The sequence below is a fragment of the Natrix helvetica genome, assembly GCF_964273705.1.
Source record: "Natrix helvetica genome assembly, chromosome: 1".
Taxonomy (NCBI): domain Eukaryota; kingdom Metazoa; phylum Chordata; class Lepidosauria; order Squamata; family Natricidae; genus Natrix; species Natrix helvetica.
Window position 1 is genome coordinate 250,060,389 of NC_138548.1, and position 12,537 is coordinate 250,072,925.

The 12,537-nt window shown below is 43.1% G+C and overlaps 1 protein-coding gene across 3 annotated transcripts in view; it reads left to right on the plus strand.

Annotated features, from left to right (window-relative positions):
* The window catches only part of MGAT5B (alpha-1,6-mannosylglycoprotein 6-beta-N-acetylglucosaminyltransferase B), a 260,022-nt gene that overhangs the window by 163,519 nt on the left and 83,966 nt on the right, over positions 1–12,537 (plus strand). For all 3 annotated transcript variants that reach the window (XM_081934842.1, XM_081934843.1, XM_081934844.1), the window contains 2 exons: positions 1,081–1,245; positions 1,820–1,989. In XM_081934842.1, coding sequence (XP_081790968.1) covers positions 1,081–1,245; positions 1,820–1,989 — 335 coding nt within the window. The remainder of the gene's footprint in view (positions 1–1,080; positions 1,246–1,819; positions 1,990–12,537) is intronic.

Sequence of the window (12,537 nt, forward strand, 5' to 3'; positions counted from 1 at the left end):
TTATATTTTTTCCTGGTATAGTAGTAGTGTTAATATAAGTGGAATGCCTGAGTAAGGGGGTGCTGCCTCTAATTTCACTAAGTAGCAACTGAGGGAATTAGTCCCTCTACATCTGCCTGACAATCAGATGGCAAGAATGGGAAAGTTGAAACAGAAGGAAGTCTGTTCTTAGCTTTCCTGATAACTTTCAGGCTAATTTTTGGAAAATAGTTTGGAAGTGGTTTGTCATGACCTAGAATAATTTTAAATCTACCAGCCTATGCCCCTGGATTTTCCTGATGGCCTTGCGTTATCTGCTGAGCATAGAGTGGTCAGTCCATTGGGGTCATGAATGCAAGTCATAGGTATTCTTAAGGCAGTAGCAAAATGAAACCACTGAATAACATCAAGGTAACAGTTGTATGGTATACAGAACTATAAAAAAAGTTATGGTGGGGAAAACCCAACCCTAATAGCAAAACTTCATCAAATATACTGTACAATTGTCAGTGGTTATAAGATGTGAGAAAACAAATCAGTATCCTAGAGAACACGGTTGCTGCAAATGTGAACGGGGACATTCCACATTACAACAACTTGTAATTTGTACTTTTATCACTTCACTCTACCAATAGGCTGTACCTGATAATGAACTTTCAAGATAATCCTGAGCATACTATCCTAAGCTCACCATATTGTCCTAAACCAGGGGTCGGTAACCTTAAACACTCAAAGAGCCACAAAGGTCCTAACCGGAAGCCCCCCTTTCAATTCTGGAGCCGACCAAAAATCCAGTTCCCCCACCATAGAGTCTCTTCCTAGTGCACCATCCTTTTTCCTCTACCTGTCCTAACCAAAAGCCCCATCAATTGTAAAGCCAACCGGCAACAGGGAGCTGCAGGAGAGGGATGAAAGAGCCACATGTGGCTCCAGAGCCATGGTTTGTTCACCCCTGTCCTAAACCATTTCAGTAGTATATTTAATCTTACCCAAAGTGGCAATGGAAAGAAGAACATATACCCGAGTGATAGATCTTATGAAGATCACTGAACCTTGCATGAGTAGAAAGTCTATAGTTCTTTTTTTTTTTTATCCCCCAAGGCGGCTTTTCAGAGAGACCTCTCCTATCTTCTGGAGTTAATTGGCAGCGGCAAGGAGTCCTTGATCTTCATGAAGAAGCGGATCCGTCATCTGGCCACACAATGGCTGAGGGCCTCTCATAAACTGGAACAGAAGCTTGAGGGAAAACACCGGGATCAGAAGCAGGTACAAAATTAAATTAGTTGCTTGTTCATTGTATATGGTGGTGTAAGTGTAATGCGCAGAGATTCACTTGGGGCCTGGTTTTGTAATTTATTTCTTGCTTACCTAAAAGACCTGTTTGTTGGTGACATAGAAAAGCAGACGCAGACAGGAGTAAGGTTGTGCTGGGAAGGCCACCCGATGGAAGGCACCCTGAAGGGCACCCACCCAGAACATTGTTCGGGGCTCCCTTTTATTGTCCAACTTCTCAGAATAGTAAAAGCTCATTGGACAGAAAATACACTTGGCAACTATTGATTGGTTTACAAATGCATGCTTTCCTCATGGACACCTCATGGACACTTCATGATCACTTCATGATATAGATACGTGACTCTCTACTAGTTAATATTTTGCTGCATGGAATGTGAAGTCTAGTGTCTTTCTTGTAAGCAAAAAGGATTAGAGGAAGGAATGTGGATTTTGACTGATTAATCAATGTGGTTTGCCAACTACTGAATAACCAATTAACCCTACACTTGTTTCTTTTGTACCTATTCAACCTCTCCTCTCTTTCTTTTTTCCGGCTTTTTTCTAGATTTTGATCCACATTGGCTTCTTGACAGAAGAATCAGGAGATGTTTTCAGCCCTCGTGTATTAAAAGGGGGCCCATTGGGGGAGATGGTCCAATGGGCAGATATATTAGCTGTTCTTTACATCCTGGGCCACAGTCTGAAGATCACCGTCTCTTTGAAAGAACTTCAGAGGTGGGTTTTCTTCCATAGTCGAAGCATGGCATTTATAGCACAACAATATTCTTAATAAGCACGGAAGGCTTATTTTTAAAACATTGTCAGCCTGTGAAATTACCTTAAAATTGCAGAGCCTGTTCCGTTTCATTACATTAGACCAAGTGCCTTGATTTAGATTCCTCCTCCTGTGGAAGGCACAGAAGAACTCCAGGTAGTCCTCAACTTACGACTACAATTGAGCCCAAAATTTCTGTGGTAAAGTGAGACTCTCATTAAGTGAGTTTTGCTGACCTTTCTTGCTGCAGTTGTTAAGTGAATCACTGCAGTTGATAAGTAAGTAACCTGGTTGTTAAGTGAATTTGGCTTCCCCATTGACTTTGCTTGTCAGAAAGACATAAAAGTTGATCACATGACCTTGGGACAAAGCAACAGTCATAAGTATGAAGCAGTTGCCAAGCATCTGAATTTTGATCACATGATCCTGGGGATGCTTCAAAGGTTGTAACTGTGAAAAATGGTTATAACTCACTTTTTTTCAGTGCCACTGTAACTTTGAACGGTCACTAAGTAAACAGTTGTAAGTTAAGGACTACCTGCATCAGAATTCAGTGTTATTCGATACAATAGCAGTATATTACGGGGGGGGGGGGAAATCACCCAGCTATATTTTACGGCTGGTAGCATCTAATGACTAATAGATATAATGATATTATCCATACACTCTCTCATATGCCTTGTCCTTTCTCTTCTCTAAAGAGTGACAGAAAATTATTTAATGCATGAAAACTGACAAAATAATGTTCACATGTTTATGTGATCAACAACAACAAAAGCCTCCTGTGATACAAAACTCCAAATAATGCTGCTTTTCCTCAGATAAAGCATGGTAACATTAGTAGCATCTCAAAGCATTATACAGTAGATATCTTCATATCATCCGGCTTCTTCTCATCAAGGCTATCGCTAACATTAGGCAGATTTAATTTCACAGAAAAAAGGGGGGGGGAGTGATTACAATATCCTAAAATATTCCCTAAAGCAAATCTTTGCTGTGAAACAAACCCATGCCTTTTCCATACAAGTACTATGTTAAGTGTTACTCCTCCTCTTCACTGCTCTCCCACCTTTAGACAGGGGAGTAAAGCCTCTTTCCTAAAATGATCCCAGCTAATCAAAGGTTCCTGCAGTGCAAGCGATGATTTAACAATGCTGCATAACTGCTGAGGGTAAACAAAGCTGGCTTAGCAAGAAAAAGCAATGTTTCCTGGGACTCCAGCTTATTTAGGGTGATGCTTTTTTAAACAGGAGAGCTGCCCCCCCCCTAACCCCACCTCCTTGCCACAGCGGATTCTTTTTAACGCTGAACTTTGATCTGTTAAAAATTGTCTCTCTTCCTAGCAAAGTGACTCCAGACTAAATTAAGCAAAGAAAAGTAATCTTCTTAAATAATGCAGGATTTCTCTGATGGGGGGTAAGCAAAGGAAGAGCAAACGGCGATCAGAGCAGAATTGGGCTGATTAGTATTGAACAGTTGCTGATTCAGTCTGAATTGTATGCTCCCTGATCATTCCTAGCCTTTTGCTATTCTACACCAAATAGATCAAGGTGACAAAGTAAATGTTGCAGGAAATGAAATTCAGTATCGCGTAAAAGAAAGCTCCATATGAAAATCCCCAGCCGTGCCTGTAATGTTTGGTACGACTTTCCCATCTTCTTATATCACTCTGCCCTCTGCTCTCCAGGTTTTATCAGCAGATATGTAACTAATCCTATGTCTCTAGTACATAGTAGTGATTGTTCAGTGCAATGGGGAGCCTCTCTCTCTCCTGGTATACCAAATAGATATCTGTTGTGATCCACCGGTGGCCTGTGGAGCTGGCAGCAGAGTCAGACAGTGAGGAGGTTGGGGAGGAATATGGGCCAGTCCTGGAGTCTGGGGAAGGCTCAGACGAGGGCTCTGCGTTGGAGGCAGAGAGGGGACCATGGGCCATCTGGTAGTGATGTGTTGCTTCCAGAGCCTCCAAAGTCTGACATCAGTGAGGCAGAAGAACAGTGTGAGCCTGTTCCCAATGTGCACATGCACAGAGCTGTCAGAAGGAAAGAACAGTTAAGACAAAAGGGGCGACTTGGGAGTAAGGCTTGGAGATGATTGTCCTCTCCCATAAGACGTAAAAGAGGAGCAAATGGACGTGAGCCTTTGCATGAAGCAATTTTGTTCATTCTGGTGGGTTCAAACTCTGAGAAGTTCCATTTGACTCTGTGTTCCATTTGGCCTTGCAAAACTAATTGGCAATTAGGTCTCTGGCAGAGTTTCAAGGGAGATACAAGTGGGTGCTTGTTAGGTACTGGTGCGATTAAGCACTAGCAATGAACCCCAGGTCGAGGTTATAACAGAGCAACCCTGTAAAGTATACGCAGTGTGCGATAGATAAAGCAACCACACTGAATAATGGATAGTAAAGTAACAAAATAAACTTTACTTTTTGAAGAATATAGCAACATCCATAAACACAGCCAAAAAGTCATACACAGGAAAAAACAGTCCAATACTACCAAGATAACTTGGATACAAGTAGCAAATAACTTACACACAGTAAGTAGTAGCAACAGTAGTAACAGTTAGACAGCAGTTATCATACATCAATCAAGAGAGAGAGAGAGAGAGAGAGAGAGAGCAACAACATCAGCTGCAATTTAAATGCTGTAATCTACTAATTAGCAGAGCTCCTCTCTTAAAGATACATAACATGCCTAGTGCAATATATTGTCTACCCAACTTGTTGGTTACACCCTAACATTCTCCCCTTTGGGTAGATCAATATATCCACTCACAATGTAAGATGATAACCTTCACATGATGAGGTATGTTTCACTGAACTTTGTGCCTTAGTGAAGTTGTCTGCTAAATTGTCTTCAGTTGAACAATATTCCAACTTTATCAGGCCATCCTTAATGCTTTGTCGAACATTAAGATACCTCAAATCAGTATACTTCGATCTCGTCTTAATAGCTAAACTAGTCGCCATTTTTATTGCTGCCTGATTATCTTCATAAACAGTAAAAGGTTCATTGATACTTAATCCCATATCTATAAGCAACTGCTTATAATATATCAGCTCAGTACATGTCAACGACAAACATGAAAACTCAGCTTCCATTGTGGATAAGCTTATGTGTTTCTGTCGTATCGACTTCCATCCAATCAGTACACCACCTAGCATAAAGGCTATGCCGGAAGTTGACTTCCTATTATCTATAGCAGCTGCAAAATTCGCATCAGCATAAACAGTCAAAACTAAATCCCTATTCGGTTCTAAATATAATGCATAGTGGATCGTTTTCTTCAAATAACGCAGCACACGCTTTGCTGCTTGCCAATGTCTCTCTGAAGGACTATCATTGAATCTAGCCAGTTGGTTCACACTAAATGATATATCTGGTCTAGACCAATTACTTAGGTACATTAGGCTACCTATCAAAGATTGATAGATTCCCTTATCAAAACCAGTACCCTCAGTAACCTCAGGTTTAAACTCCAATGCCATTGGTGTCTTTGCAGTCTTACATAGCTCCATGCTATATTTCTTAAGTAAATGATTAATTTTACCAGCCTGCGACAGCTTAAAACCTTTACTGGTTCTAACCACGTCTAAGCCCAGATAATGCTTAATTTCACCCAAATTCCGGATTTTAAATTTACTCTCTAATTGTGAAACAATGTCAATAGCTTCCTGCTCAGATCTAGTAATAATAGCTATATCGTCCGTGAACAAAAGCAACAACGAGATCAAACCATTTTTCACCCGTCTAAATAAACAAGGATCAGCCAAACCTGGAATAAATCCCATAGCTTTTAGTTCATTTACTATACATCTGTTCCACTCAAAACCGGACTGTTTTAAACCATAAAGGCTCTTTTTAAGTCTCCAACAACCAGTCTGGCCATTAGAATCCACACCTGGTGGCATCTTCATATAAATGGTATGCTGCAATGGAGCATGCAGATACGCTGTTTCAACATCAATATGGGTAACATTACACCGATACTTAGCAGCCCACACCAATGCTGCCCTCAACGTAGAGGCTTTCAAGCTCGGAGCAAAAACCTCATCGTAATCCCTCTCAGTTTGGGAAAACCCTTGAGCAACTAAACGAGCCTTATAAATAGCATTGCCAGCAGCATCGTTTTTAATTTTAAACACCCATCTACAGCCAATTGCACTCTCCCCTGAAGGGAGCCTAGCTTCTTCATAAACCTTCAATTCCTGTAAGGATTTCAACTCCTTCTCCATAGCTGTTTTCCACAATTTCTTTTCCTTTTCAGGATACAGCCTTAACTCTGCAAAACTAGAAGGTTCTATGCTAACTTGCAATACTACACTGGCTTGGTATCTGTCGGGTGGATGCCTGTCCCTAGTAGACCTCCTAGGCAATACAGGACTTGCAGAATCATCCTGTTCCACCTCACGAGTAGATTCTACATCTACATCTTCCTCCCTTTTCAGAGTAATAGATGGACCATCCTGATTCTCTAACTGCTCATTTGGTGTATCATGATTAACCAAACGATCAACATCTATATCATCACAAACCTTGTGAAACTCTTGTTCTAGCTTCTCCCAACCAACATGTTCTGAAAATTTAGCACTAGCACTGTGCATAATTCTCCGAGTTCCAGGTTCCCAGAACCTAAACGATCTATGATTGGAATTGTACCCAACAAAAACCATCTTCCTAGCTCTGCTTTGATCCTTCCGTCTAGTCTGTGAGGGAATATGCACCCAAGCAGGGACACCAAATGTGTGTAAATAACTCAAATCAGGCTTCCTACCATGCCAAAGAGTATAAGGAATCTTACCTGTAGTTGAGTTAACTACTATGTTCAGAATATGGTTTGCACACATTATAGCCTCACCCCAAAGCTTTTCTGACAAACCAGAATCAACCAGCATAGTTCTGGTCATTGCCTGCAATGATTGACCACGTCTTTCAATAAATGAATTATGTTCTGGCCTGTAGGGGGCAGAACGCCTATGTTCTATATCAGCATTCTCCAACATTGATGTAAACCTATGATTAGTGAATTCAGACCCATTATCAGTGACTAGGCAAAGTACTTTTTTATCCATCTTACGTTCAACAAACTTTAACCATTTAGTAAAATGTTGGAAAGTTTCTGCCTTTGATTTCATTACATAACAGAAACCATACCTAGAATAATGGTCCATAATGCTGAGTATATAGCAGGCACCTCCTAAGCTAGGTTTCTTAGGGCCAATTAGGTCTGCAAACACTACATCCAGTGGTTTAGATGTCTTGAATCCTTGAAACCGGTTTGCAGGGGTAACCTTACTTTTAGCCTGGTTACAGGCATTACAGTTAAGATATTTTGAACAAGGTTTCAAATTGATTCCATTAGATAGAATAACAGTTTGACGTATCATTTTAAAATTTACATGGCCTAAACATCTATGAAGTAGATGTATACAGTTATCATGGGGCTGTTTATTCTTATAACCAGGTTCAGAACTCGCAATATTTAAAGAGTTCTCATGTAGAATAAATAAATTATTCTCCAAATTGGCAATAACACTATTACCTTCTTTTTCAATAATGCATCTATCATTCTTAAATGTTACTGTAAACCCACATTTCACAAGGTCTTTTACAGATAATAGGTTAAATTTCATTTTAGGTACATATAACATTTCCAATTTTTCATTAATACATGGACAATACGCTGTACCTTCACCTGAAGCCTTAATTTTCCAACCATTTGCTAAGGAAATGTGCTGTTTGCTAGCCTTCATAGTAACAAACCTTTCTTTAACCTTAGTTATAGAATGAGATGCGCCACTGTCAACCACCCAGAAACTATGGTTTACAGCCTTATCTACCTTAGCTACAGTTACAGTAACATTGTTGCTTTTTCTTTTACTATTAGCAACACTCTTTTCTTGCTATTTTTACAGTTCTTAGCAATATGCCCCTTACCACCACAAGAATAACATTTCTTAACAAAATTTACAGTTGAAAACTGTGTTTCTTCTTGTGATTGATTGTCTCTGAACTGAACTCTATCCTCTCTTCGTCTGGACTCTTCAAGCAATCTCCCGGTAACCTCAGATAATGTCAGTTCATCTCGTGAAAGAACTTCCAATGAGGAAACAAAAGAGTTGTAGCTTTCATCAAGCGATGATAGAATAATATACACCTGTTGAAGCTCAGAAAAAATTAACTCTTTTTCTTGCAAATCCTGCAAAGTTTTCTTCATGAAGTCTAAATGAGCCAACATATCACCACCTTTTTGCAAACGGGCTCTAAACAGTTTCCGTGTGAGATAAATATGAGCACCCACACTGTCCCGAACATAAATTCTCCGCAATGTGTTCCAACACCTAGCAACAGACTCTTCGCCACGAATATGGATCAGTTGCTGGTCATTCAGTGTTAGTCCAATAATGCAGAGAGCTCTCTCATTGTCCCTGTTAAACTGCGCAATCTTCTTCGCATCCTCATTATCAGCAGGATCCCAATCTGTAACATCTGGTGGGTTCTGAACCACAAACCACAGTCCTTCTCTACGCAGAAGTAGGGAACACTTCAAGGACCAGGAAACATAGTTGGTTCCATCAAACCGGGTAATCATGGAGAGTGCAGCAGACTGTTCTTGTGCCATATTCACAAAAATAAACTATCCAAAAAGTGGTGCTTAAAAAAAAAATTATGGTTAAGGCAGGGCGTCTGGGCCCATAACCAATGTTAGGTACTGGTGCGATTAAGCACTAGCAATGAACCCCAGGTCGAGGTTATAACAGAGCAACCCTGTAAAGTATACGCAGCGTGCGATAGATAAAGCAACCACACTGAATAATGGATAGTAAAGTAACAAAATAAACTTTACTTTTTGAAGAATATAGCAACATCCATAAACACAGCCAAACAGTGCTTATCAGCATGACCCTGAAAGACTGTGGCACACATGTGTCGGCCTCTTCACAAACTGTTTGTGAATCATTATGGGCTGTGAATGACTATAATTCACAACTGTTTAAATAAAAGAGGGTTTTTGGGACTAAGTGTGTGATTTATGCTTTATCAGGAAGCCTAGGTCAGAACAATACCTTAGTGTATTTTACCTGTTGGAGACTCAGCCATATCTCTGGCCACTGATTAGCTTGGAGACCAAGTGGGTTCTGGGGAAAAGGCTGGATTGAAAGATCTGAGCTTTCCTGATGCCACGAGAAAAAAGAACCTGCAGAAGAATGTCTAGGGGGCAGTGGAGAGGCAACATTCCTGCACCAGTCTAAAATGGATAGTGAAAGTTGGACCAGTCCCAGTATTTAGGGATCACCTGGGTGTGCAAAAAAAACCTACCATAGTCCAATGCTGCATTAATAGAGGGATACAGTCAAGATCATATGAACTGTTAATATCACTTTATAATGCTTTGGTAAGGCCACATTTGGAATACTGCATCTAGTTTTGGTTGCCATGATATAAAAAAGATGCTGAGACTCTAGAAAGAGTGGAGAGAAGAGCAACCAAGATGATTAGGGGACTGGAGGCTAAAACATATGAAGAACAGTGGCAGGAATTGGGTATGCCTAATTCAGGGACGTGCGGTCAGGGGAGGCAGGGGAGGCAGAGCCTCACCGCTCTCATCATGAAAATAAAAAAAAAGGGAAAAGGGAAAAGGCGCTGATGAGCCTTCTGCACACATGGTCCGGGAATGTGTGCAGGAGGCTCCTCTAGCCTCAGCCTCCCTCCTGCACACGTGGTCCCATTCCCCACCTTCCTGAGTCAACATGAAGGGGACCGCGTGTGCAGGAGGCTGAGGCAGCTTAAGCCTCCTGCACACGTGGTCCCATTCCCTGCCTTCCTGAGTCAACATGAAGGAGACTGCGGCTCGTGCTGATGACGTCACCAGCCTCACCAGCCATAAACCTCACCGCACGTCACTGGCCTAATTTAATAAAAAGAAAGGCTGGGGTGATAAGATAGCAGTGTTCCAATATCCAAGGGAATGCCACAAAGAAGGGGTCACCCTATTCTCCAAAGCAGCTGAAGGCAGGACAAGAAGCAGTGGATGAAAACTATTCAAGGATAGAACCAACCTAGAACTAAGGAGAAATTTCCTGACAATTAGAACAATTAATCTGCGGAACAACTTACCTCCAGAGGTTATGGGCACTCCATAAGAAGAGATTAGATAACCATTTGTCTGAAGTGGTATCGAGCTTCCTGCCTGAGGAGGGGGTTCAACTGGAAGACTGTCAAGGTCCCTTCCAATTCTGTTATTCTGTATCATTGAATGAATGCTCACTAAAGTCTCTTAAATTGGATCTGTGTGCAAAATTTTATGAGGATAAGAGGAGGAATTCTGCTTTAAAACTAAAACATTCAAGGATATGTAGGAGAATTTGATATTCACCATGATTTGGTGAACTGTGACTTGGAAGTTGGTGTGATGGAGACTTAGATCTTTTCCTGAATCATATCTGGTTTGTATGTAACCAGCAGAGGACTCCTTCCTTTCAGCAGCCATTGTCCCACTAGAAATAAAAATCCTCTTCATATCTTATCTCTACCAGGACTGTCACACATGGCTTCCTATAAGCAGAGCCACTCAAAAGTTTAATTTCTTTTGCTCTTCTCCTCATTTATTTTAGCACACTTTGGTTCTGTAGTGGCAAAAATCATGGGAAGATTTTTTTTAAAGTAAAATTTAAAGGTCAGGAAAGCTATTCCATTTAATGAAATTGGAGATAATCTATTAAAAACAAACAGGCAACTCACGCCAGTGGTGGGTTTCTACCGGATCGCACCGGATCGTGCGAACCGGTTGAAGAATGAACCCGGAAGTAATTTCCGGCCCCGCCCCCTTGGCGTTTTTTTTGCATCGGGGCTGACTCCCCGCCGCCACTGCTGTTCCTTGTCTTCTGGCCCGTTTCCCAACTGGCCTTTCCTCGCTTGGAGGGCTTCGGAGGGAAGCTTCTGCAGAAGCCCGGGTGAGTGACAACAAGTTCCCGCCGTTACGAAGTCTCGGAGGCTGTAATTTTCTGAGCTGTGCGCGCGCGCCTGTTTTCCACGGTGTGGAGCAGCAGCGAGGCTCTGCGAGGCCGGCAATGACTCAGGATGCCATCCGGGAAGACGAGGAACGCGAGGGGGGACCGTTGACGGCCTCCGCAATCATCGCTCGCCTCGCAGAGCCTCGCTGCTGCTCCACGCCGTGGAAAACAGGCGCGCGCGCACAGCTCAGAAAATTACAGCCTCCGAGGCTCAGAACGCTTCGGAGGGAAGCTTCTGCATAAGCCCGGCCGAGTGACAACAAGTTCCCGCCGTTACGAAGTCTCGGAGGCTGTAATTTTCTGAGCTGTGCGCGCGCGCCTGTTTTCCACGGCGTGGAGCAGCAGCGAGGCTCTGCGAGGCCGGCAATGACTCAGGATGCCATCCGGGAAGACGAGGAACGCGAGGGGGGACCGTTGACGGCCTCCGCAATCATCGCTCGCCTCGCAGAGCCTCGCTGCTGCTCCACGCCGTGGAAAACAGGCGCGCACGCACAGCTCAGAAAATTACAGCCTCCGAGGCTCAGAACGCTTCGGAGGGAAGCTTCTGCATAAGCCCGGCCGTGTGACAACAAGTTCCCGCCGTTACGAAGTCTCGGAGGCTGTAATTTTCTGAGCTGTGCGCGCGCGCCTGTTTTCCACGGCGTGGAGCAGCAGCGAGGCTCTGCGAGGCGAGCGATGATTGCGGAGGCCGTCAACGGTCCCCCCTCACGTTCCTCGTCTTCCCGGATGGCATTTGGAGTGATTGCCGGCCACACAAACCTCGCTGCTGCTCCACGCCGTGGAAAACAGGCGGGCGCGCACAGCTCAGAAAATTACAGCCTCCGAGGCTTCGTAACGGTGGGAACTTGTTGTCACTCGGCCGGGCTTATGCAGAAGCTTCCCTCCAAAGCCCTCCAAGCTAGGAAAGGCCAGTTGGAAAAGGGGCTTTGCTCCTGCTCTGGGCTGGAGGCTTCCCTCCGAAGTCTTAGGATGTTCTGAGGAGCCCCCCAAGGAAAAACGCCGCTGCCAGGTAGTTAAAAGTACCTCTCTGATTCTGTCAGACTCTGTCAGTCTCTCTCTGATTCCCTCTCTCACTCCCTCTCTGTTCCTCTCTCTCTCTGTCTGTCTGTCTCACTCACACACACACACACACTGTGGTCACCTTGTTGAGTGTTCCAATCACATTTGAAACACTCAACAACTGGCCTGCATTTATGGTATTTTGCAGCATTCTGCAGTCATAGGACCAAAATATATGGTTAAAAGCATATATTTTGGTCCTATGACTGCAGAATGCTGCAAAATACCATAAATGCAAGCCAGTTGTTGAGTGTTTCAAATGTGATTGGAACACTCAACAAGGTGACCACAGTGTGTGTGTGTGAGTGAGACAGACAGACAGACAGAGAGAGGGAGTGAGGGAGGGAATCAGAGAGACTGACAGACACACACACACACACACACACACACACACACACAGACAGAGAGGGGGAGGGAGGGAGGGAAAGATAGA